General features: G+C 50.1%; 3 protein-coding genes across 3 annotated transcripts; 2 read left to right on the top strand and 1 right to left on the bottom strand.

Annotated features, from left to right (window-relative positions):
* Positions 1-93: 93 nt before the first annotated feature.
* On the bottom strand, positions 94-14,666 carry mecp2 (methyl CpG binding protein 2). Its single transcript, XM_010751323.3, has 8 exons — positions 14,589-14,666; positions 14,093-14,477; positions 11,580-11,822; positions 8,923-9,118; positions 8,553-8,764; positions 8,273-8,466; positions 8,035-8,171; positions 94-5,250 (listed from the first exon to the last, which is right to left on the bottom strand). Exons 3-8 carry the CDS (start codon positions 11,609-11,611, stop codon positions 2,938-2,940), a joined length of 3,084 nt encoding a protein of 1,027 aa, XP_010749625.2. The 5' UTR covers positions 11,612-11,822; positions 14,093-14,477; positions 14,589-14,666; the 3' UTR covers positions 94-2,937.
* A 49-nt stretch (positions 14,667-14,715) lies between these two features.
* Positions 14,716-24,486, top strand: irak1 (interleukin-1 receptor-associated kinase 1). The gene is made up of 15 exons (XM_027275574.1): positions 14,716-14,984; positions 15,866-16,033; positions 16,111-16,269; positions 18,665-18,753; positions 18,827-19,000; positions 19,075-19,139; positions 19,284-19,395; positions 19,509-19,630; positions 19,714-19,927; positions 21,423-21,497; positions 21,587-21,671; positions 21,768-21,859; positions 21,969-22,581; positions 22,661-22,759; positions 22,863-24,486. The coding sequence occupies exons 1-15, from the start codon at positions 14,864-14,866 to the stop codon at positions 22,928-22,930; spliced, it is 2,256 nt and encodes a 751-aa protein (XP_027131375.1). The 5' UTR covers positions 14,716-14,863; the 3' UTR covers positions 22,931-24,486.
* LOC109137135 (uncharacterized) lies at positions 22,982-24,946 on the top strand. Its single transcript, XM_027275580.1, has 2 exons — positions 22,982-23,051; positions 23,212-24,946. Exons 1-2 carry the CDS (start codon positions 23,004-23,006, stop codon positions 23,803-23,805), a joined length of 642 nt encoding a protein of 213 aa, XP_027131381.1. The 5' UTR covers positions 22,982-23,003; the 3' UTR covers positions 23,806-24,946.
* The last annotated feature ends 1,140 nt before the right edge of the window (positions 24,947-26,086 follow it).

Below are 26,086 nucleotides of genomic sequence, written 5' to 3'. Positions count from 1 at the left end.
CCAGTTGCTCCAGACTGAACCTACTCTTGGTCCTCTGGTTCTGGTTCTGATGTGTTGATGTGTGACAGCTTGAATCAGTGAGACCACCACAGATCAGGGGACAACAAACGCTTTTAGTTAGAAAGAAAAATAAGAAAACAGGTAAAAACTAGTTTGTCTACAGCGACAGTGTATTGGAGTTTCACTGAATTCCAACCAGAGTAAAAGCAGAATATTCATCCTCATATTAGCAACTATGAAGTCACCACACACATCACTACTAAGTCTAGAAACACAACATGGCTTGGCTGACATGGTGGCTTCTGGCAAGACGCACAATATTATAGGCACTAAACTCTGGAACATGCAATATGGTGGCTGGTTACTGTAGTTTGTGCCGGTCGAGTCCTGTGGCGTGAGTCCGTTCACAGAGGGACGTTTGATTTCTGCAGCTGCATGAGAGACAGCATGCTAACGGGTTCACTGCTCTGGGCAGACTGGGTGGCAGGCGGAGCGCCAGGTACGCAGAGGCGGTGCCGATCCAACATCACCTGTGTGAGGTCACGATGACGCAACAGGTGAGAGGACTCTGAAGAAGGAGGCACAGGACGAACACATTCAGGTCGACGGGGAGAAGCTCAACTGTCCAACATTTTTGTAAAGTGCCGGAGCTTTGCCCGAAGATCATGTGATCACTAAGGTGCTAAGATTTTACTGCCGTCAGATGGATGGAGAGTGCCAACGTTCAAACGGCGTCCTGAAGTCCAGACCTGAGAGCTCAGATCCAGGAGAACCAAACTGGACCAAGTGTTCGGAAGTATCGGACAAGAGATGACACACAGGGAGACAACTACGACTCCCAGGGTGCATTTCACTCATGTTACAACGTTCTGGGTCAGTTTTGGATGAATTCAGTAACCATGGCGACATGTCTGGATGTGTTCCTGTTCTGATAACATACATGATGTGTTTACACTCTCATGTCTGCTGAAGGTTCTCAGAGTCAACTTGACTGAAGATGTTTCTCCTCATCATGAGGCTCCTTCAGGTGGAGGTCAAAGACCTCCTGATGAGGACAAGCGTCTTCATCAAACTAACCAGTCCAGTCGATAACGAGAATCTTCAGAGGACTCTGATGTGGACAAGACAGACATCTGAACATTTATTCAGTCCGCACGATTCTGTTTCTGCCACCAGGTGGAGCTGCTGAGCTACCTGAGCTGGATCTGAACTAAAAGCAGAAGAAGACTCAGAGCAAACCGAAACACCCTCAGAGGATACACCCTCAGAGGAAACACCGTCAGAGGATACACCCTCAGAGGAAACACCCTCAGAGGAAACAGCCTCAGAGGAAACGCCCTCAGAGGATACACCCTCAGAGGATACGCCCTCAGAGGAAACACCCTCAGAGGAAACAGCCTCAGAGGACACACCCTCAGAGGAAACACCCTCAGAGGATACACCCTCAGAGGACACACCCTCAGAGGAAACACCCTCAGAGGATACACCCTCAGAGGATACACCCTCAGAGCTTGTGGATGTATCAACACATTAATAAGTTGTCAGTCAGTCTTCCTGCTTCCTGCTGATGACTTTATATGACATCAGTGAAGTTAATGAAAACACTGACGAGGCACTGTGACATCATTCAGAGGGCGGGGCCATCAGGTGAGGCTTTACATTGTAAACAGTCGTCTGTGATTTCTCCTTCAAGCTCTCAGACCTGGACGTTTCACGCTCACTCCATCATTTGGCGTTGGCCCCTGGCTCGTCTGACCACGTGCAGCCGCCTTGACCTCGGTTCGTCGTCCCTTGCGAACATGGCTGACAGTGACACCTGGTGAGGCGGACCTCTGCATACCTGCCGCTCCGGTTGAAGGCCTGCAGATTCTCTGAGCGACATGCAGGCGGTTGATTGTACAAAGTGGAGGAGTGCAAACTGTTCCAGACATTCAACACAAAGACACAATAAAAAAACTTCTTCCCACTCTTTAAGACTACAAACTAAAATAAAGCTACGTGAAGTGGGTTTGGTTTGACATTAAAACGCTTCCTTTGGAAACAGAAAGACCAAAACAAACGATGAGGAAGTGGAAGAATCTCTAACCTGGAAGAACGACCGTCTGAAACGAGGAGCGCTCGACATTTGACTCGTCTGTTTGTGAGGCGGACACAAGGATCGAGAACTCCTCGAGTGGGTTCAAAGACAGAATGAGGTCTGAGCCGAGTCACACTCGGACGTCAGAGTCGCTACCTGTGAGGGCGGTCTGGAAGTGATCCCCTTCTTTGTGGGCTTCGTGTGAAGATGGGGAGGAACTAAAAGGTCTAAGAAACCAGTTGAAGGTGCAAACTGCCGGCCCACATGACCTCTGAGGCTTTCAGTCAGGGACTAGTTTCAGTAAGGGACTGTGTCTGAGTGAGAGTGCGTCGGTTAAGAGCAGGACTTTAAATAAGGGACTGTCAGTCAGCAGCACGACGATGAGTAAGGGACCGTCAGTCAATAATATCAGAGTTTAAAGCTGTATAACAGAGACAAACAAGAAACTATCAAAATACCAAATAAAAAAGAGGTTATATTCCGGAAGCAATGTTTCGTTCAGAGTAATGAGTTGTTAAGCGTTTAGTTCCAAACTACTCCCCCCCTCCCCACGGAGACTAGCGGGACACAACAGCTGCCTTTTGATTATATATACACACACACTTGTTTTTCGATTTTTTCCTTTTTGTTTGTTTTTTCTAGAAAAAGACACGATCCATCCTCAGCTGTCCCTCAGGGCCCAGGCAGTTCAGATCCAGAACTTTACAGTCTCAAGACAGAATCAGACGGAGTCGAAGCTGCAACAGTCCTACAGAGTAACATTGGTACACCTCCATGAACAGCCCTGTCACTCCTCTTACACGTGGTGCTGACTCAGTCTGTCAGTCCATGATCAGTCAGCTGTTCATCAGCCCAACCAATCAGCTGACTCTCTCGCTGACGACAGTCCGCGACTCTACGGTTTCCTCTCGGCTGGGGCAGGGGACGGCAGACTGGGGAACAATGTCTCTGAGCTCCCTGCCCTCGCCGGCTGCCTCTGGCTCTGCACGGAGCCTAGCCCTACCTTCTGCCCCAGGGACCAGACCCACCCCGGCACCGGCTACTCCTGGAGATCCAGGAGGCCTCGAGGTGCTGTTCGACCCTCTTTCACCTCCTAAACTCTCTCTGCTCTCTGATGTCAGGATCTCGGCTCTCCCCTCCGCCCGGACACCTTCAATGCTGACCTCTCGGCTCGGCAGCAGGCTCCCTCGGCCGGGCCGCGGGGTGCTCAGGTCCTGGGGTTGTTCGCTCTGGTTCTGCTGAGCAGGGACCAGGTTGGTCCTGGATATGCTGGGAGATGGTCGATGGGATGACAGGTGCTGCACGTGGGGCCTAGTGAGCTGAGGGTGGAGCTGGGACTGAGGATGTGGCTGTGTCTGTATCCGCTGAAAGTGTGGTTGTGCTTGGGACTGGGTCTGGGACTGGGCCTGGGGCGGTCTGGGCTGGGACACAGATTGTCTGGGTTGTTGTCTGTATTGAGACTGGTGTTGTTGTTGCTGCAATGGGTGCCTCGACTGCTGAAGGAGCTGCGCCTGATGTCGGGGTTGCATGTGAGGTTGAGGCTGGGCCGTGGTTCTGGACTGTTGAGGCTGTGTCTGGGCTGTGGTTCTGGACTGTTGAGGCTGCGTCTGGGCTGTGGTTCTGGACTGTTGAGGCTGCGTCTGGGCCGTGGTTCTGGACTGTTGAGGCTGCGTCTGAGCCGTAGTTCTGGACTGAGTTTGAAGCTGAGTTTGGGAAGGGGTTCTAGGCTGGGTTTGAGACTGCATTTGGACAGGTGTTCTGGGCTGCAGTTGGGCTGGGATTCTGGACTGGGACTGAGTCTGAAGTTGGGCTGGGGACCTGGTTTGAGGTTGAGGCTGCAGTGACTGCCGGGTCTGAGACTGTTGTTTGGTCGGGGTTTGGGGTTGAGACGGGTGCCTGGGTTGGGTCTGAGGTTGGAGTGCTGTGGGGGACTGAGCCTGTGGATGTGGATGTCTTGTTTGGGATGGATGGATGTGCAGGGTGGAGGGGGACTGAGGAGGGTGGGGCTGTGGTGGAGCATGCTGTACCTGGAGCTGGGTCCGGTGCTGGGCGGGGGAAAGGACAGGCTGTGACTGGGTTTTTTGCAGGGAGGCCTGGGGCTGACTGTGGGACTGGGATGGGGGCTGTTGGGGCCGTGGTTGGGGCAGGACGTGTCTGGTAGGAGAGGGCTGGGCTGCTGGGTACCGAGGCTCGGTCTGGGTCTTGGGATGCTGCTGGGACCGGGGTGGAGGCTGTTGGCGTGGCTGAGGGGCAGGATGACGAGGTTCAGGCAGGGACTGAGTGGCAGACTTGGACTGTGGTCTGGGAGGGGCTTGCTGGGAGTCCTGGGTGGTGACCTGAGGCGCAGCCTGGGGCTCGACTTCAGGCTTAGACTGGGTGGAGGGTGCTGGGTGTCCAGAGGCTGGAGGAGGTGGTGGAGCAGGAGGCGGAGGCTGATCCAACGTGGAGGCAGAGGAATGTTGGTGGCGATGATGATGGTGGTGGTGGTGGTGATGATGGTGGTGTTTGTGAGGCGGTCGCTCCTTCCTTTTGTGGCTTTTTGATTGGCTAATGCTACTGCTGCTGCTGCTACTCCTTCCTCCTCCCTCTCCTCCCTTGTCACCTTCATCTTCATCAACCTCTTCTCCTGCTGTCTTCTCCTTGTGCTTCCTCCCTTTATGCGCCTTGTGTCCGTGTGATTGGCCTTCATCTGAAGCAGTGGGCTGCTTCCGTGATTGTGATTGGCTCTGCTCGGAGGGGGCGGGCTGAGGCTCTGAGGGTGGCGCTCCTTCCTCTTTGCCTGCTTCCACCTCCACAGCGACCCTCCTCTGGGTCTCGGCTGTGGTGGGCGCTGGCGCCTGGACGCTCTCCCTCTCCTCTACCGTCTCTCTTGTTTTGCGTTTTTTTATTGGCAGGGCTGTTTCCTGGACGACGGGTTTGGTGGAAGACTCCTTGGCAGCTCTCCGTTTGGCTTCTGCTGCTAAGATGGCGGCTGCGGCGTAGCTCCCAGCTGTGGAGCTACCGGAGGTTGATGCCAAGGAGGTTGACGCCGTGGCGACCGATGACGCCGCCGAGGCTGCGGCCGGTTTCCTGCCTCTTTTCTTGGGGGCGGTCTGTGGTGGGGGCGGAAGTTCCTGTTCTGACTTCCTCTTCCTGCCGGGGCGGGACTTGGGCACCAGGGCGGGAGACACCACCTGCAGGGAAGTACCACGACAAGACATCAACAACAACGATACTGAACCAGCACCAACTGGACTCTGGACTGGACCTGATCAGGGACAGTCCAGGATGAAGCAGACAACATCAGACTGAACTGCCAAAGGTGTCAGGTGTGTCAGGTATGTAAGAGGTGTGTCAAGTGTGTGTCAGGTGTGCGTAAGGTGTGTCAGGTGTGTCAGAGGTGTATCAGGTGTGCGTAAGGTGTGTCAGGTGTGTGTCAGGTGTGTCAGAGGTGTGTCAGAGGTGTGTCAGGTGTGTGTCAGGTGTGTCAGAGGTGTGTCAAGTGTGTGTAAGGTGTGTAAGGTGTGTCAGGTGTGTCAGGTGTGTGTCAGGTGTGTGTCAGGTGTGTCAGAGGTGTGTGAGGTGTGTCAGGTGTGTGTAAGGTGTGTGAGGTGTGTGAGGTGTGTCAGGTGTGTGTAAGGTGTGTGAGGTGTGTGAGGTGTGTCAGAGGTGTGTGAGGTGTGTCAGGTGTGTATCAGGTGTGTCAGAGGTGTGTGAGGTGTGTCAGGTGTGTATCAGGTGTGTCAGAGGTGTGTGAGGTGTGTCAGGTGTGTGTAAGGTGTGTCAGGTGTGTGAGGTGTGTCAGAGGTGTGTGAGATGTGTCAAGTGCATGTCAGGTGTGTGTAAGGTGTGTCAGAGGTGTGTCAGAGGTGTGTCAGGTGTGTCAGAGGTGTGTGAGGTGTGTCAGGTGTGTGTAAGGTGTGTCAGGTGTGTGAGGTGTGTCAGAGGTGTGTGAGATGTGTCAAGTGCATGTCAGGTGTGTGTAAGGTGTGTCAGAGGTGTGTCAGAGGTGTGTGAGGTGTGTCAGAGGTGTGTGAGGTGTGTCAGGTGTGTGTGAGGTGTGTCAGGTGTGTGAGGTGTGTCAGAGGTGTGTGAGATGTGTCAAGTGCATGTCAGGTGTGTGTAAGGTGTGTCAGAGGTGTGTCAGAGGTGTGTCAGGTGTGTCAGAGGTGTGTGAGGTGTGTCAGGTGTGTGTAAGGTGTGTCAGGTGTGTGAGGTGTGTCAGAGGTGTGTGAGATGTGTCAAGTGCATGTCAGGTGTGTGTAAGGTGTGTCAGAGGTGTGTCAGAGGTGTGTCAGGTGTGTCAGAGGTGTGTGAGGTGTGTCAGGTGTGTGTAAGGTGTGTCAGGTGTGTGAGGTGTGTCAGAGGTGTGTGAGATGTGTCAAGTGCATGTCAGGTGTGTGTAAGGTGTGTCAGAGGTGTGTCAGAGGTGTGTCAGGTGTGTCAGAGGTGTGTGAGGTGTGTCAGGTGTGTGTAAGGTGTGTCAGGTGTGTGAGGTGTGTCAGAGGTGTGTGAGATGTGTCAAGTGCATGTCAGGTGTGTGTAAGGTGTGTCAGAGGTGTGTCAGAGGTGTGTCAGGTGTGTCAGAGGTGTGTGAGGTGTGTCAGGTGTGTGTAAGGTGTGTCAGGTGTGTGAGGTGTGTCAGAGGTGTGTGAGATGTGTCAAGTGCATGTCAGGTGTGTGTAAGGTGTGTCAGAGGTGTGTCAGAGGTGTGTCAGGTGTGTCAGAGGTGTGTGAGGTGTGTCAGGTGTGTGTAAGGTGTGTCAGGTGTGTGAGGTGTGTCAGAGGTGTGTGAGATGTGTCAAGTGCATGTCAGGTGTGTGTAAGGTGTGTCAGAGGTGTGTCAGAGGTGTGTCAGGTGTGTCAGAGGTGTGTGAGGTGTGTCAGGTGTGTGTAAGGTGTGTCAGGTGTGTGAGGTGTGTCAGAGGTGTGTGAGATGTGTCAAGTGCATGTCAGGTGTGTGTAAGGTGTGTCAGAGGTGTGTCAGAGGTGTGTCAGGTGTGTCAGAGGTGTGTGAGGTGTGTCAGGTGTGTGTAAGGTGTGTCAGGTGTGTGAGGTGTGTCAGAGGTGTGTGAGATGTGTCAAGTGCATGTCAGGTGTGTGTGAGGTGTGTCAGAGGTGTGTCAGAGGTGTGTCAGGTGTGTCAGAGGTGTGTGAGGTGTGTCAGGTGTGTGTGAGGTGTGTCAGGTGTGTGAGGTGTGTCAGAGGTGTGTGAGATGTGTCAAGTGCATGTCAGGTGTGTGTGAGGTGTGTCAGAGGTGTGTCAGAGGTGTGTCAGGTGTGTCAGAGGTGTGTGAGGTGTGTCAGGTGTGTGTGAGGTGTGTCAGGTGTGTGAGGTGTGTCAGAGGTGTGTGAGGTGTGTCAAGTGCATGTCAGGTGTGTGTAAGGTGTGTCAGAGGTGTGTCAGAGGTGTGTCAGGTGTGTCAGAGGTGTGTGAGGTGTGTCAGGTGTGTGAGAGGTGTGTCAGGTGTGTGAGGTGTGTCAGAGGTGTGTGAGGTGTGTCAAGTGCATGTCAGGTGTGTGTGAGGTGTGTCAGAGGTGTGTCAGAGGTGTGTGAGGTGTGTCAGAGGTGTGTCAGAGGTGTGTCAGAGGTGTGTGAGGTGTGTCAGAGGTGTGTCAGAGGTGTGTCAGAGGTGTGTCAGAGGTGTGTCAGAGGTGTGTGAGGTGTGTCAGAGGTGTCAGAGGTGTGTCAGAGGTGTGTCAGAGGTGTGTGAGGTGTGTCAGAGGTGTGTCAGAGGTGTGTCAGAGGTGTGTGAGGTGTGTCAGAGGTGTGTGAAGTGTATCAGAGGTGTGTCAAGTGTGTGTCAGGTGTGTGTAAGGTGCGTCAGGTGTGTCAGAGGTGTGTCAGAGGTGTGTGAGGTGTGTCAGAGGTGTGTCAGAGGTGTGTCAGGTGTGTCAGGTGTGTCAGGGGTGAACTGGGTGAAGTGTCCTCTCAGGTTGTTGCTCTGATCCGATTAAAGGTGACAGGCTGATCGTACCTTTGAGGTGGAGGAGGCGGTGCCAGTGGAGGACTCTGCCTTGCTGAAGGGCATCTTGACCAGCAGTTTGCCCGGAGTTTTCTCGACCACGCGTTTCATGGCCACGCCCTCTGTAGCCTGCCGCATCTTCCCGCTGCCTGCAAGGACGAATCAACACAGACAACAACACACTGAAGAAGTCTTTTCAGGTCAGTCTGATTCAAGTGTCAGTGTCTTTTCATTTCAAGTGTCAGAGTACCTTTGGGCCGTCCTCTGCCTCGCCCCGATGGCTTTACCACCTTCGGCTTCTTAGGTGGACGCCTCTCGCGGCGGGAGGGGCTTCCACGTCCGGTGACAGTGAAATCGAAGTCGTTGGGGTCGGTGGTTGTGTCGCCAACCTTCTGGAAGTAGGCGATGAGTTCAACCTTAGAACGAAAAGCCTTCCCCTCGGAGCTGAGCAATGACATGAAAATGACAATCATCACTGCGCTATCACCTCATCGTGGAAAACAGGTGTGTCAGTGGTGGGTGTGGCTTACTTGATCAGGTAGACATCAAACTTTCCCGCTGACCGACCAGACTTCCTTTGTTTCAGCTTGCGGGTCCAGCCTTCAGGCAGCGATGGGTCGTCGTACAGCGGTCCACGGTCCCGAATGATTGAGCGGCGCTGCCTCGGAGAACCTGCTGACTCGCTGCCAGCTGCTGACTCTGACCCCGGCTCCTCTGAGGGGCCCGCCACCGGCTCAGACACCTGCAGGAAGGAAGTGACATCAGAAAACCAGCTTTCACATCCCCGGGATCCAAAGAGGACCTCAGAGATCTAACCACAGACTGTCTGATCACCTGTGACTTCCTGTCTGATTGTCTGTGACTTCCTGTCTGGACTCCGTTGTTAATACCTGTCTTTACCTGCATCTGTGGTTCTGCTTCTGTCTGCGACTGCAGCACGGATGTTGGGGGCGTGTCCGAGGCAGTGGTCTCTGCCCCCTGGTCGGCATGGCGACGCTCCCGGCGGGCCTTCTTGGTCTTACTGTGGGACCTGTCTCTCTCTCTAGTGGGGGGCCGGGGGTCGACAGGTCCCTCCTCACCCTCCTGACCCTCTTCCCTGAAAACAGATGACATCACATATGTAAACGTACAACAATGATTGGCAGTGATTGGTCAGGTGTGTGCAGGTGTGAAGGTAGGCAGGGTTTGACGTCTCTGAGGACTGAGGTCCTGTGGAAGCCTCCTGATGAGAGTTCAGTGGAGCTGCTCTGATGAACCTCCCTCAGAGGGGTCAGTGTGAACCTCAGTGAGACTTTCTGAGCCTTCACAGACAGGATGCATGCTTTTATTTTGAAGGTGTCAAAAAAGAGACAAACAGGATGAGCATGAGGGGGGTGACATGATGGAATCGAACCCGCAACGTTTTGATTGCGTGGTGCTGTGCTGACGAACGTTCCTCCATTGTAGTCACAGACACATGTTCCTGCTGTCAATCACCCTACATGTTGAACCTGTGCTTTTATTGTGAAATGCCTGGATGATGGCAGGTCTTTCTGTGTTTAAACCACATGACCACACAGAGGCTGGAACCACAGGAAGTGTCCCTGAACGCACCAACAGAAGTTAGCTCACATGAACGTGTTGACCAATCACAGACTGATCACCTGTGACTTCCTGTCTGCTTCTGACTCTGATCCATCCGTCGTCATGGAGACGACTCCTCGTTTGTTTTGGTGTTAAAACTAAAAAAGTTAGAGTTTATTTTAATTTTGTAAAAACTATTTCAGCTGTTTCTGTGAAACGGTACAGCAGCGTTACGGGAAAGTTACAGCTGCGTTACAGAACGTTACGGGAATATTACGGGAACATTACAGCAGCGTTACGGGAATGTTACAGCACCGTTACAGGAATGTTACAGCAGCGTTACGGAACATTACAGCAGCGTTACGGAACGTTACAGCAGTGTTACGGGACGTTGCAGTAGCGTTACAGAACGTTACAGCAGCGTTACGGAACATTGCAGCAGCGTTATGGGACGTTGCAGCAGCGTTACAGAATGTTACAGCAGCGTTACGGAACATTACAGCAGCGTTACGGGACGTTGCAGCAGCGTTACGTAACGTTACAGCAGCGTTACGGAAAGTAACAGCAGCGTTACGGAAAGTTACAGCAGCGTTACGGAAAGTTACAGCAGTGTTACGTAACGTTACAGCAGCGCTACGGCAACATTACAGCAGCGTTACGTAACGTTACAGCAGCGTTACGGAAAGTAACAGCAGCGTTACGGAAAGTAACAGCAGCGTTACGGAAAGTTACAGCAGTGTTACGTAACGTTACAGCAGCGCTACGGCAACATTACAGCAGCGTTATGTAACGTTACAGCAGCGTTACAGGAATGTCAAAGCAGCATTACGTAACGTTACAGCAGCGCTACGGGAACGTTGCAGCAGCGTTACGGAACGTTACAGCAGCGTTACGGAAAGTTACAGCAGCGTTACGTAACGTTACAGCAGTGTTACAGGAATGTCAAAGCAGCATTACGTAACGTTACAGCAGCGCTACGGGAACGTTACAGCAGCGTTACGTAACATTACAGCAGCGTTACAAGAATGTTACGGAACGTTACAGCAGCATTACAGAGCGTTACGGAACGTTACAGCAGCGTTACGGAACGTTACAGGAACGTTGTTTACACACGTTATAAACATGCAGATGTCGTCCAATCAGAACATCGCTCATCGTCATCATGAGGTGTCACTTCCTGTTTTACCCAGAATGCAGCAGGACATTGTTTACTTTGTGGCTCCAGTCATGTGACCCATCGTGGGGTCTCGAGCCTCAGGTTGGGAACCTCTGCGTGTTTGTGTGTGATGGAGCTGCAGGTGGAGGTGAAGCAGCTGGAACAGGAAGTGACTGCACCCCCTCCACACACACACACACACACACACACACACACACAGTGCTGTACACTGACTCGCAGGTTCGAGTCCAGCCTGACACACACACACACACACACGCGCGCGCAGAGCTGCCTGGCTCAGCGGCAGAGGCAGCCGCCTGCTAATGTGATGATGAGTTAATGTCGCTGTCAGTGTGTGGGCTTATCCCGGGTTGTCCCGGGTTATCCCGGGTTGTCCCGGGTTATTGAGCAGCGGTCTAAACACTCTCTGTGTTTGCTAACGTGCTAGCAGCCTGTTAGCTCCCGGGCTGTGTGACGGAGGCGGACGGACACGCCGCCGGTGACCGGGGCTGAGGTGTTTGTGACGGACACAGCGCCGCCGACCCCCGGCCTGACTTCCCGGGGACTTGTATGGGAGTCATAGCGGGCCGGCGGCGCACTGAGAGCGGGCTAAGCTCCGAGCTGCCGTCCGTCCCTGCGCTCCGGCGACAGCAGCTAAAGTACAGACTTAGCAGTAAGTTGGTGACGTATTCCCGCTAACCCCGCTCCGCCGAGACAGGCCGGGGTAAAAATCAACGCACTTTTCCTTGAATAAAACACACGACAGTAAACGGCGCGCGGCGGTCGGAGGCGGCGGCAGCGGCGGCGCTTAACGGATAAAATGTAAAAACCCACTTACAGTCTCTCCTCTCCGCTCTCCACGGCGGCCATTTTTATTTAAATAAATAATTTTATATAAAAAAAAAGCCAAACATCTCTGCGCCCTCCTGCTGCACCCCGCCCCCTCACAGCCGCCGTCAGTCACCAAACACCGCGAGATCTGAGCGCTGGCCCAGCCGAGCACAGCGCAGGGGCGGTGAAGTCCCGCGAGAAGACAGCGCTCATCGGTCACAGTGAGGCGTTCAGGAGCGGCTCTGAAAGTCTGTAAAAACAAAAAACATCAGAGACTGTCAAAGTTTTAATGAACATTAATAAGTCTGACTTTAATAAGTCATTAAAATGATCAGTGTTAATCAAACTAATTATGATCAAATTAAATAAGAACCAATAAAATATGAACCAGAATAAAGTCATAACAGATGTAATACTAAAGCTGTATAAACATACAGTAAGTGTATCTGTGATGAGGATAGGTCATGTAAAAGTCTCAGTGGTAGCTCTGAAATATTTTTAAAATATTCAACAGTTTGAATCAAATTAAACTGAACTTTAAAATATCGCTGGAATGTGATTTAGTGAAAATAAGACACTAAACACACTAAACACTGAACACACTAAACACACTAAACACTGAACACACTAAACACACTGAACACACTGAACACACTAAAGACACTAAAGACTGAACACATTAAACACACTGAACACACTAAACACACTGAACACACTGAACACACTAAACACACTGAACACAATAAACACTGAACACACTAAACACTGAACACACGAAACACTGAACACATTAAACACACTGAACACATTAAACACACTGAACACACTAAACACAGTAAACACACTGAACACTGAACACACTAAACAAACTGAACACACTAAACGAACTGAACACACTGCACACATTAAACACACTGAACACATTAAACACACTGAACACACTAAACACTGAACACACTAAAGAAACTGAACACACTGAACACACTAAACACACTGAACACACTGAACACACTAAACACACTAAACACACTGAACACACTGAACATCCTGAACACACTGAACACATTAAACACACTGAACACACTAAAGACTGAACACATTAAACACACTAAACACACTGGACACTGAAGACACTAAACACTGAACACATTAAACACACTGAACACACTAAACACTGAACACATTAAACACACTGAACACACTGAACACCGAACACACTGAACACACTAAAGACTGAACACATTAAACACACTGAACACACTAAACACACTGGACACTGAAGACACTAAACACTGAACACATTAAACATGCTGAACACACTGAACACACGAAACACTGAACACACTGAACACATTAAACACACTGAACACACTGAACACACTAAACACACTGAACACACTAAACACCGAACACATTAAACACACTGAACACACTAAACACTGAACACATTAAACACACTGAACACACTGAACACACTGAACACACTAAACACAGTGTACACTGAACACACTAAACACTGAACACATTAAACACACTGAACACACTAAACACTGAACACACTAAACACACTGAACACTGAACACACCGAACACATTAAACACACTGAACACACTAAACACTTAACACACTGAACACACTAAACATGCTGAACACATTAAACACACTGAACACACTAAACACTGAACACACTAAATACACTGAACACATTAAACACACTGAACACATTAAACACACTGCACACACTGAACACACTGAACACACTAAACACACTGAACACACTGAACACATTAAACACACTGAAAACACTAAACACACTGAACACTGAACACACTGAACAATGAACACTGAAAACACTAAACACACTGAACACACTAATCACTGAACACACTAATCACTGAACACACTGAACAGACTAAACACACTGCACACTGAACACACTACACACTGGACACTGAGCACACTGCACACTAAACACACTGAACACTGTCCCACAGCTGTTCACTACAATAGTTCTTCCCAACAATGTCCTCACGCTGTGTTCAGTTGTCTCTTAAACCAAAGTGTATGTGTGTGTGTCACATACACTAATTTGTTTGTGTGTGTTGGAGTGTGATGTCAAGTTTCCGTCCTTCACACTTGCCGTAATTAAAACAGGAAATGAGTCAGTGGAGTCAAAGTAGAGAGGACGTGTTCTGTCAGGACTTCCTTTAACAAAATAAAAGCCCTCCTCTCTGTCCCACTGTCTGTGTCTGTCTGTCTCTGTCTGTTTGTGTCTCTGTCTGTTTGTGTCTCCGTCTGTTTGTGTCTCTGTCTGTTTGTGTCTCTGTCTGTCTGTCTGTCTGTTTGTGTCTCTGTCTGTTTGTGTCTCTGTCTGTGTCTGTCTGTTTGTGTCTCTGTCTGTCTGTCTCTGTCTGTCTGTCTGTCTGTCTGTCTGTCTGTCTGTCTCTGTCTGTCTGTCTGTCATTGACTACATTGGTTCATTTCCTGTGGACGTGTCTTTGTACTTTCCTCAGCACTAACCTTCCTTTATGAGTCACTGTGATGTCATTTCCTGTTTTGTTTTTATTACTTTGATGATGTCATGATTTTATTTCCTCACAGACTGAGCTCACTTCATTTCCCATCACCGCTCTTTTCTTCCTGTTGGTGTTTCAATGTTTTTTAGATGTCTGTCTACATTTGTGGACCTCCTGGTTCCATCTCTGAACCTGGTTCCGTCTCTGAAGTTGGTGGACCTCCTGGTTCCGTCTCTGAGGTCTGTGGACCTCCTGGTTCCATCTCTGAGCCTGGTTCCGTCTCTGAGGTCTGTGGACCTCCTGGTTCCGTCCCTGAGGTCTGTGGACCTCCTGGTTCAGTCTCTGAGGTCTGTGGACCTCCTGGTTCCGTCTCCCTGAGGTCTGTGGACCTCCTGGTTCTGTCTCTGAGGTCTGTGGACCTCCCTGAGGTCTGTGGACCTCCTGGTTCCGTCCCTGAGGTCTGTGGACCTCCTGGTTCCGTCTCCCTGAGGTCTGTGGACCTCCTGGTTCCGTCCCTGAGGTCTGTGGACCTCCTGGTTCCGTCTCTGGTCTAAACTTCACACACTCGGGCTTTTATTTTGGAGGAAGATAACCGGAAGCGGCTCTTATTGCGTGAGCTTGAGCACACACTGAGCGGAAGCAAAAGGAGCCGAACTTCAGAGACGGTTCAAAGTTGTGAAAGTTCTTTAACGGGTCTGTGTCGGACGGTTCTGGTGTCACGGACTGGTCCGGGTCAGAGCGGGTCGCTGTTAGCTCGGGGTCGTTTCCTTTAAAGATGTCGAGCGGAGAGCGGAGGGGGGGCAGACAGGAGTTCCTGTACGACCTGCCCCCAGACCTCCTCTGGGAGTTCTGCCAGATCATGGACGGACTCACTGACATGGACTGGACCCGCTTCGGTGAGTCGGAACCAGAACTAAGGCCACATATAGCCTAGGGAGTGTCAGACTGTGACGTCAGACTTCAAAATAAAGTTTAGACGAATGAAACCAGCTGCTGACGTCACGTCAGCTAATTATTATTCATATTAATAATTAATATTATGAATATTAATGAGCAGAGAACATGTGACGTCACCCGCTCAGTCATGATGTCACAGTGTGCACTGTGAGTCAGGTTCTGTTCGGGTTCTGTTCAGGTTCTGTTTGGGTTCTGTTCGGGTTCTGTTTGGGTTCTGTTCAGGTTCTGTTTGGGTTCTGTTCGGGTTCTGTTTGGGTTCTGTTCGGGTTCTGTTCAGGTTCTGGAGCACTGACACAGTTCATGTCTCATGTTTGAGGAGTTTTCTGCTTCCTGTTGCAGCAGCAGCAGAAACACAACCTGCAGTTCCTCTAACGTCCACCTGAGGCTGGCTCCAGAAGTGAGTCAGTCTCCATAAGTCCCCATGTCCAAATGTCCAACTTCACAGCAGAAATAAACATGTTTACAGCCTGGTACAAAAAACAGTTTTGGTCTCTGTAGCTAATTTCCCCGTTCATGACAACTGTACTGAGGGTGAATTTATATACAACTCACCTGTTCACATTATATTAAGGCTTAAAGTTATGCAGGGTTAAGAGCGGGGACGCTTTGACTGACAGGTGGGTGTGGGCGGGCTGAATGACACCTGGCTGGTTCAGGATGATCCACGACATGGCGGCTACAGGAGAGTCTGTCTTAATGAAAATACATGAATTAACTGTCTGTCTGTCTGTCTGTCTGTCTGTGTCTCTGTCTGTCTGTCTCTGACTGTGTCTGTCTGTCTGTGTCTCTGTCTGTCTGTGTCTCTGTCTGTCTGTCGTAGCCTCAGCAGTCCTCTGTGATCAGAAAGCGTTGCGATTGGCTGAGAGGCAGGAGAGGCGGACCGACTGGGTGATGAACCATTGGGGCATCAGGAACGCTCGTGTTGGCGAGCTCATCGACCTGTTGGAGCGTCTGCAGATGCTCCGCCCCCGTGATGTCATCGTGACCTGTAAGTTCTCTGACCTCTGATGACCTCTGTGGGGTCAGACGGACATTTGAACAATCAGCTGACTCTCTCCTCTGCAGGGACGTCCAGTCTGACACCTCCTCCACCTGCACCTCCTCCTCCTCTTCCTCCTCTTCCTCCTCCTCCTCCTGATGTGTTTGGGTCTAAGTTTGACCCTCCTCCCAAACCGGCCACGGCCTCGTCCACATCAACAACCTGCGAACTGAACACACACACAGGTAACACACACACACACAGGTAACACACACACACACAGGTAACACACACACACACACACACAAAAAACACACACACACACACACACACAAAACACACACACACACAGAAACCACCGGCGGGCCTCGGGACCGCCGCAGAGATTGTAATCGCAGTGCACTTAGAGAAGAAAAATGGCGTTTTGATGAAAACGTGTTCATCCGGTGTCTGGCAAAACAAAGTTCAAACCAAGCGAACCCAGAGAGTCTGTATCATTTCCGTTAGATTATTTTCCAGACAACACCTGAGAATGTACCTGTGGTAAAAAACTCATCAATAAGGAATGTGTGACCCGGTGTGGATGCTGAAAATGTGTGGACAGTGAATCTGAAACACCAAAGCTCCTAATCTGGCCAGCTAATCTGAATCTGGAATCTCCTCCTCCTAATCTGGTCTGTGAATCCCCTAATCTCCCTGCCCTTCACGGGTTGTCTATGGCAATACAACTAAAATCTTGCAGGCCTTTTAGTGATAAATTCATTTAACTTGACTTTTTTGGTTTACTGTACGCGGCAGGTGGACACAAACTCCCGCTTATCCTGCTATTCTAGTGATATACTGGTGGGAACATTACATAAAATGGTCACTATTGAAGAGTTTCCATTTCAAATAAATGCCCCTGTTTTATCACAACAGCAGCTAGCAAACACACCTTATGAATATAGAGGGAGGAAAAACACTTTTCCTGGTGGCACAACAGCAATCAAAGCATGTATGATGCTTTCAGAGATATATATTGCAATCGCGGTCCTAACAAGACAAGCCCATTTGTATAATAAATAAAGTACGACCAAGGAAGCAGACTGGGTGCAGAGCGGTGTACATTAATCATAAACTCTCATGGCAAGAATAATCTTGCACAGTGTAGGAAAGTGAACTGCATTTAAATCTGAACAACTAATCCTATCGTTGTTTTGGTTACGCTACTTGATCTTTCTGTCCCTTCGCTGTGGTTCAGATTTTCTTTTTTTTTTTCTTGCTTTGCACAAGCACATTATAATGGATGAAATCTCCACATAATTGATAGAGCTATAACTGCCGTTAAGCCGGTTTTTTGACAAGGCCAAGATTTGTTGCGTCTTACAGACTGATGGGGTTCGCACGCTTCCAAGGTGGGCTACCGGTCGGCAATCAGTGGGTGCGTGCGACGTATAGACAAAACAGTGTCCATTCGCAACATCTTGTGGGGGGGTTTGCCCAGGGCGGCAAATGTGGCCAGGACCGGCGCTGGCAGCCACAGCGTGCTCATCATGACGATAGGGCTGGACGTGGAAGGGTCTACGAACATGAGAGCTGAGCGCGGAAGTGAAACGAGGCAACGAGGGTCAAGGTGGGAACATGACGCGATAATAACGAAAGAACATGAATACAAACTCAGCCTAAGTCCGGACATGCGGTAGAGGCGCTTATGCAAACGCAGCCAAGCACAGGATTAATGGAGCCTGGGACGCAGCACTAAATAGTCGTACATGTTGGATAACGAAACACTGGACCGCGCGTCAGAGACTTGTAACTGCGTATAGACATCAATATGTACGCTCATGTAAGTGCAGTCCGTATACATGGCGGTGTAGAGAGGGCCTGGACCGCAGTGATGAGAGTCCACCGTAACCTGACGCAGTAAGAGCCTGACCGCGCAGTAAGAGCTCCGTACATGTCCGACAGCCTCAAAGAGCCTGGACGCGCAGTAAGAGCCCGGACGGCGCAGTAAGAATGCATGGCACGGACGCACAGTAAGAGTCCTACGACGCCAAACCAGACGCGCAGTAAAGAGCCTGGACGCGCAGTAAGAGTCCGGATGCGCAGAATCCAGACGCGCAGTAAGAGCCTGGACGCGCAGTAAGAATCCAGACGCCCAGTAAGAATCCAGACGCACAGTAAGAGCCTGGACGCGCAGTAAGACTCCAGACGCCCAGTAAGAATCCAGACGCACAGTAAGAGCCTGGACGCGCAGTAGGAGCCTGGACACGCAGTAAGAGCCTGGACGCGCAGTAAGAGCCTGGACGCGCAGTAAGAATCCAGACGCGCAGTAAGAGCCTGGACGCGCAGTAGGAGCCTGGACACGCAGTAAGAGCCTGGACGCGCAGTAAGAGCCTGGACGCGCAGTAAGAGTCCGTACATGCGGTAAGAGCCTGGACGCGCAGTAAGAGCCTGGACACGCAGTAAAAGCCTGGACGCGCAGTAAGAGCCTGGATGCGCAGTAAGAGCCTGGACACGCAGTAAAAGCCTGGACGCGCAGTAAGAGCCTGGATGCGCAGTAAGAGTCCGGATGCGCAGAATCCAGACGCGCAGTAAGAGCCTGGACGCGCAGTAAGAGCCTGGACGCGCAGTAAAAGTCTTTCTGTCTTCTGTTTTCAGGTGATGGAGGAGGAAGGCCACTCCCTGGACCTGCCCCGCCCCCCCAAAATATGAACAGCCAACCTGACATCATCCACCCACCGGCCCAGGTAACATACACACACACACGATGATGCAAAGAAGTTAAATATGTGCTCAGATGAAGATGATGTCATCCCTTAGCCCCCCTCTGTGGTGGCGGAGTGCAGCAGCGGGGTGATGTGCTGGTCCTATGAAGAGGTGCATGCTGGGACTGAGGGGTTCTCCCCCGCCTTGCAGGTGGGGGAGGGGGGCTTTGGGGTGGTGTACAGAGCAACTCTGAGGAGCATCGACTGTGCCGTGAAGAGACTCAAACAGGTCAGCCAATCACAGCACTGTGTTCAGGCAACAGGATGTGATGTCACAGCGTGTAATAATGAGTGTTGTTGTAGGACTGTCTGATGGACTGGACTGTGCTCCGGGAGAGCTTCAAGACCGAGGTGGAGAAGCTGACCAAGTGAGGACCTGCACCGATCAGCTGATTAATGATTACAAATACAAGTCTGAATGAAGAGACCAAGCTCCAATCTGTCTCCTGCTGCTCCTCCACCTCATACTCCTCCTCTTCCTCCCCCTCATACTCCTCCTCCTCCTCCTCCAGGTTCAGACATCCTCACATCGTGGATCTGCTGGGTGTCAGTGAAGGTTGTGGATCAGTGTGTCTCATCTACAGTTACATGGACAACAGATCATTGGAGGATCAACTTCACAATGTACACACACACACAAACACAAAATGCACATGTGGAACATCTGTTGAATATCATTGAAACATCTGGTGTGTGTGTGTGTGTGTGTGTGTGTGTGTGTGTGTGTGTGTGTTCAGGAGTGTGTGTCTCTGTCCTGGTCTCAAAGGGTTTCTGTGGTTAAAGGAGCTTCGACAGCTCTGCAGTTTCTTCACTGCCCACCTGAAGGTCCAACACCGCTGATCCACGGGGACGTCAAGAGGTCAGTGTGACATCACATGAAATCATTGTGACATCACAGCTGTGTCACATGACACTGGATTTTGTGTCTGTGTGTGTCTGCAGCTCCAACATCCTGTTGGACTGTCACCTGGTGGCGAAGCTGGCGGACTTCGGTCTGGCTCGGTTTGCATCACACAGCTCATCAGGACACTCGGCGGTTCAGACGGCATCGGTCGGTAGAACGGCGACCGTGAGAGGAACGCTTGCATACCTTCCTGATGAGTATGTAAGGAAAGGAGAGCTGGGGCCCGCCGTGGACGTCTACAGCTTTGGAGTGGTGAGACACTGCAGGGGCTGATGGGAAATATAGTCTGTTAGAAGATAAGATGAAAGTTAATTTGAAGGAATCCAAACTTACCTGTACAGTGACGCAACCACACAACAGGAACATATCAGTTTATCAGAGAAAAACAGGTGACCTTTAATGATCCACAGGTGACCTCAACGATCCACAGGTGACCTTTAATGATCCACAGGTGACCTCAACGATCCACAGGTGACCTTTAATGATCCACAGGTGACCTCAATGATCCACAGGTGACCTTAATGATCCACAGGTGACCTCAACGATCCACAGGTGACCTTTAATGATCCACAGGTGACCTTTAATGATCCACAGGTGACCTCAATGATCCACAGGTGACCTCAACGATCCACAGGTGACCTTAATGATCCATAGGTGACTCTAACAACCCACAGGTGACCTTAACGACCCACAGGTGACCTTAACGACCCACAGGTGACCTCAATGATCCACAGGTGACCTCAATGATCCACAGGTGACCTCAACAATCCACAGGTGACCTTAATGATCCACAGGTGATCTCAACGATCCACAGGTGACCTTAATGATCCACAGGTGATCTCAACGATCCACAGGTGACCATAACGATCCACAGGTGACCTAAACGATCCACAGGTGACCTTAACGATCCACAGGTGACCTCAATGATCCACAGGTGACCTCAATGATCCACAGGTGACCTCAACAATCCACAGGTGACCTTAATGATCCACAGGTGACCATAACGATCCACAGGTGACCTTAATGATCCACAGGTGATCTCAACGATCCACAGGTGACCATAACGATCCACAGGTGACCTAAACGATCCACAGGTGACCTTAACGACCCACAGGTGACCTCAATGATCCACAGGTGACCTCAATGATCCACAGGTGACCTCAACAATCCACAGGTGACCTTAATGATCCACAGGTGATCTCAACGATCCACAGGTGACCTTAATGATCCACAGGTGATCTCAACGATCCACAGGTGACCATAACGATCCACAGGTGACCTAAACGATCCACAGGTGACCTTAACGATCCACAGGTGACCTCAATGATCCACAGGTGACCTCAATGATCCACAGGTGACCTCAACAATCCACAGGTGACCTTAATGATCCACAGGTGACCATAACGATCCACAGGTGACCATAACGATCCACAGGTGACCTTAACGATCCACAGGTGACCTTAACGATCCATAGGTGACCATAACGACCCACAGGTGACCATAACGATCCACAGGTGACCTTAACGATCCACAGGTGACCTTAACGATCCACAGGTGACCATAACGACCCACAGGTGACCTTAACGACCCACAGGTGACCTCAACGATCCATAGGTGACCATAACGATCCACAGGTGACCCTAATGATCAACAGGTGACCTTTGATGACCCACAGGTGACCTTGAGGTTTTGATTGGTCACCTGTCAGCAGTCTGATGTGATGTCACACAGGTGTTGTTTGTTTCAGGTGTTGCTGGAGGTTCTGACGGGTCGACGAGCTCTGGAGACAGACAGGAAGTCACAGACAGGAGTGAGATACCTGGTCAGAACAAACACACACACACTTCTTTAAATGTTCTCATGGTTCAGTGGCTCAGTGATGAGGTTCTGGTTCTGGTCTGGGTTGTGCAGAAGGACCTGGTTGGGGACGTGGAGGAGAGCCCAGCTGGTTTGTCTGCAGCCTGGAGGAAACATCTGGACCACCGGCTGACCACAGGTCTGTGTGTGTGTCTGTGTGTGTCTGTGTGTGTCTGTGTGTGTCTGTGTGTGTCTGTGTGTGTGGTGTAGTTTCTGACTCCTGGTCTGTCTTCAGGTGGTGCTGCTGAACCTGCCGGGTTCATGAAGATGGTGGATCTGGCCTGCAGGTGTCTGGACAAGAAGAGGAAGAGACCGTCCATGACAAAGGTGTGTGTGTGTGTGTGGGTGTGTGCGCATGCGTGTTTGACCTTTGACCTCTAAGGTTCTTCAGGGTTGTTGTTGGGACCGTCTTCCTCATGTCCGGGTTGTGTTCCAGGTGTTGGACAGTCTTCAGGACATCGACACCACAGTGAGGAGGGACGCTTCTCACCCTCTGGACTCCAGTGTGGGAGCTCTGTCCCAGCAGCTGTCCACACTGGGACCACTGGATGACACTCACAAGCCCTCCAAGTCCTCCCAGTTCTCTTCCACCTCCTCCTTGTCCTCCTCTTCCTCCTTCTCCTCTTCCTCCTTCTCCTCTTCCTCCTCCTCTTTCTGTTCCCTCACCTCTCCTCACCCGCTGCACTCCTCCTCCTCCCTCCCCTCAGCCTCCTCTCTCCTCCCCGCCTCGTCCTCATTGGTCGGTCCCTGTGAGACTGATGAGAGTCGAGGTTTTTCCCAGTATGACGTTCAGTCCCAGTTAAGGTCCAACGGGACCGGCTCCAGGTCTCTGTCCCCGAGCACCAGAAACCAGTACCAGAGTCCAGTTGGGCCCGTAGAGTCCCAGTTCAATCATCCTTCTGTCCCTACTGAGGACCAGTACAATTTCCCTCCCCAGCCCAGCAGCACCAGTGACAGATCTGGGGCCCAGGCCCTTACAGCGTCTCCCACTGGACCAGAATCCCTCTCTCCTGTGGGCTCCCTGCGGTCATCATCCCCAGCAGTGTCAGGTACGTCAACATGACCACACCCCCAGCTGTTTGACTGACAGTGGGTCACATGCTGATATCGCTTCTTGTCTGTGTTCAGTCCACATGAATCCCAGCAAACAGCGCTTCCTGCAGAAGAAGACTCTGTACGAGGAGGGCCGGATCCAAACGCCAGAGCTGCTGTCGTCAGATGACCTGTGTATGTGTCACTGATGACATCACACTGATGACATCACATTCATCTGTCTCATGTTGTAGTGGATCATGTGATCTGGTCTCTCATGGTCCCCTGTCTCGTGTAGATGGAGAGGGCGTCTCGGTGAACTGCAGAGGACCGGAGGAGAGCGACGAGCTGGACTTCCTTCCTTAAACACAACTGACCGCTCAGAGCGCCATGAGACAGCGTCTGAAGAGATGGACTGACCAGGTCAGATACAGTCCTGATGCCATGTTTGTTAACTGAACCTTTGGCTCTGCGGGACTCTACAGACATCTTCAGGACTCTGCAGAACTCTACAGACATCGACAGGACCCTGCAGGACTCTACAGGACTCTGCAGAACTCTACAGGAATCTACAGGACTCTGCAGACATCTACAGGAATCTACAGGACTCTGCAGGACTCTGCAGAACTCTACAGGACTCTACAGACATCTTCAGGACTCTGCAGAACTCTACAGACATCGACAGGACCCTGCAGGACTCTACAGGACTCTACAGGACTCTGCAGAACTCTACAGGACTCTACAGACATCTGCAGGACTCTACAGACATCTACAGGACTCTACAGACATCTACAGGACTCTGCAGGACTCTGCAGACATCTACAGACATCTACAGGACTCTACAGACATCTGCAGGACTCCACAGACATCTACAGGACTCTACAGGACTCTGCAGGACTCTGCAGACATCTACAGACATCTACAGGACTCTACAGACATCTACAGGACTCTACAGACATCTTCAGGACTCTACAGACATCTGCAGAACTCTACAGGACTCTGCAGAACTCTACAGACATCTACAGGACTCTACAGACATCTACAGGACTCTACGGACATCTTCAGGACTCTACAGACATCTACAGGACTCTGCAGAACTCTACAGACATCTACAGGACTCTACAGACATCTACAGGACTCTACAGGACTCTACAGGACTCTACAGGACTCTGCAGACATCTACAGGAATCTACAGGACTCTGCAGACATCTACAGGACTCTGTAGACACTCGATCCGTTAACTGTTTGGAGACATTCCAGTTGAATTCTTCCTCCAAAGAGGTTTGAGCACAAACAGTAATTATTCATGTGTCGTTAACACGTTGCAAACATTTTAACGACGCATGTGGTCCACTTCAAACAGCTGAGTATTGTGAGTCCTCATTGGCTGATAAACTGAACCTCTGATTTGTTTGTCCTTATCATGTGATCCATTAGGCCTGTTACACACATATACATACACACACGCACACACACAAAGCAGTCTGTCATTATTCAGTTTATAGAGAGATTAAACTCAATGATATTTCTCGTCGCATTAAAAATCTGTCTTGTGAGATTTGTGAGCTATCTAAACTATTTGTGACCTGTGGGGGCAGTAATGCGCCTTTGCTACGTCTAGCCTGCCAGAACCTAAATAAGGAGAAGGAAAAGAAGAAGAGGAGGAGAAGGAAAAGAAGAAGAGGAGGAGAAGGAGGGGAAGCAGCAAGCAGCCAGAATGACGTCGGAAAATACCGACCGAAATACCGCCACTTTCAAATCGTCTGGCAGCATTTTGGGTACCCGGTGGAAATGATAAATGGCAGTAGTGTGACTGATAAGACACGGACAATATGCAAGCTTGACAGAGTAGAACTTTGATTTGGTTTTGCACATAATATTGTTTGCAAAAAGAAAGAAATATTAAATTTTATTTATTTTAACTTTTAGTTTTAGTTTCAATTTGTGGAAGAAGAAGTTTATTAAAAGCTCATGCTTACATCATGCATAAGAGTTATAATAAAACATTTCAAAATGCATGTGCAACTCGGTTAAATAAAAATCTGTTGGTCCAGTCATATATTTTGTCATTGTAGTTTTCTTAAAATCTTGTCTCGTTCTCGTGAGTTGAGTGTATCGTCACACCCCTATATTGAACATAAATCTGCATGTTAACAATGAGGATGTTCATCAGCCAATGGGAGCTCACAACACTCACCTGTGGACCAGAGGCTCAAACTGACATGACATTAGTCCGTTTACGTGTTGACATGTAAACAACATGTTAATGTGTTCAAAGTCATTTCAACGTTGAACATCGTTTAAACTGTAAATTATTTTGGATGCGTCAATGTTAATGTTGATCAGATGTTTGATTTTTAATAAATTAATGATTTTTTCAAACAATGTCAGACTTAAAGATCTCATGAAGTCTGACCAAGAACAGGTCACTGTATACAGACGAGGTGGGAACCACACATGCAGATAACATAATTCACAGACGAGGTGGGAACCACACATGCAGATAACATCATTCACAGACGAGGTGGGAACCACACATGCAGATAACATCATTCACAGACGAGGTGGGAACCACACATGCAGATAACATCATTCACAAAGACGAGGTGGGAACCACACATGCAGATAACATCATTCACAGACGAGGTGGGAACCACACATGCAGATAACATCATTCACAAAGACGAGGTGGGAACCACACATGCAGATAACATCATTCACAGACGAGGTGGGAACCACACATGCAGATAACATCATTCACAAAGACGAGGTGGGAACCACACATGCAGATAACATCATTCACAGACGAGGTGGGAACCACACATGCAGATAACATCATTCACAAAGACGAGGTGGGAACCACACATGCAGATAACATCATTCACAGACGAGGTGGGAACCACACATGCAGATAACATCATTCACAAAGACGAGGTGGGAACCACACATGCAGATAACATCATTCACAGACGAGGTGGGAACCACACATGCAGATAACATCATTCACAAAGACGAGGTGGGAACCACACATGCAGATAACATCATTCACAGACGAGGTGGGAACCACACATGCAGATAACATCATTCACAAAGACGAGGTGGGAACCACACATGCAGATAACATCATTCACAGACGAGGTGGGAACCACACATGCAGATAACATCATTCACAAAGACGAGGTGGGAACCACACATGCAGATAACATCATTCACAGACGAGGTGGGAACCACACATGCAGATAACATCATTCACAAAGACGAGGTGGGAACCACACATGCAGATAACATCATTCACAGACGAGGTGGGAACCACACATGCAGATACCATCATTCACAAAGACGAGGTGGGAACCACACATGCAGATACCATCATTCACAGACGAGGTGGGAACCACACATGCAGATACCATCATTCACAGACTCTCTTGCTGCTGTCTCTCTCTCTCTGTTCACTGACAGTATATACAATATAACATAACAGTCTTCAGTTTGAATAAATGACGTGTTTCCGGTGTGTGTCCT

This window comes from Larimichthys crocea, unplaced genomic scaffold, assembly GCF_000972845.2.
Source record: "Larimichthys crocea isolate SSNF unplaced genomic scaffold, L_crocea_2.0 scaffold148, whole genome shotgun sequence".
NCBI lineage: Eukaryota > Metazoa > Chordata > Actinopteri > Sciaenidae > Larimichthys > Larimichthys crocea.
Note: the sequence above shows the minus strand (reverse complement) of the source record. Positions and strands in the feature narration are given on the sequence as shown.

Excerpts from the sequence above, each read along its gene's own strand:
- irak1 (XM_027275574.1), top strand. The coding sequence starts at position 14,864 with ATGTCGAGCGGAGAGCGGAGGGGGGGCAGACAGGAGTTCCTGTACGAC. Across the intron at positions 16,270-18,664 it reads CGAACTGAACACACACACAG|GTGATGGAGGAGGAAGGCCA; the intron begins GTAACACACACA and ends TTCTGTTTTCAG. Across the intron at positions 22,760-22,862 it reads GCTGTCGTCAGATGACCTGT|ATGGAGAGGGCGTCTCGGTG; the intron begins GTATGTGTCACT and ends TGTCTCGTGTAG.
- mecp2 (XM_010751323.3), bottom strand. The coding sequence starts at position 11,611 with ATGGCCGCCGTGGAGAGCGGAGAGGAGAGACT. Across the intron at positions 9,119-11,579 it reads GAGAGCGGAGAGGAGAGACT|GGAAGAGGGTCAGGAGGGTG; the intron begins GTAAGTGGGTTT and ends ATCTGTTTTCAG. Across the intron at positions 8,172-8,272 it reads AGGCAGAGGACGGCCCAAAG|GCAGCGGGAAGATGCGGCAG; the intron begins GTACTCTGACAC and ends TCGTCCTTGCAG.
- LOC109137135 (XM_027275580.1), top strand. The coding sequence starts at position 23,004 with ATGCCATGTTTGTTAACTGAACCTTTGGCTCTGCGGGACTCTACAGAC. Across the intron at positions 23,052-23,211 it reads CTCTGCGGGACTCTACAGAC|ATCTTCAGGACTCTGCAGAA; the intron begins ATCTTCAGGACT and ends GACTCTACAGAC.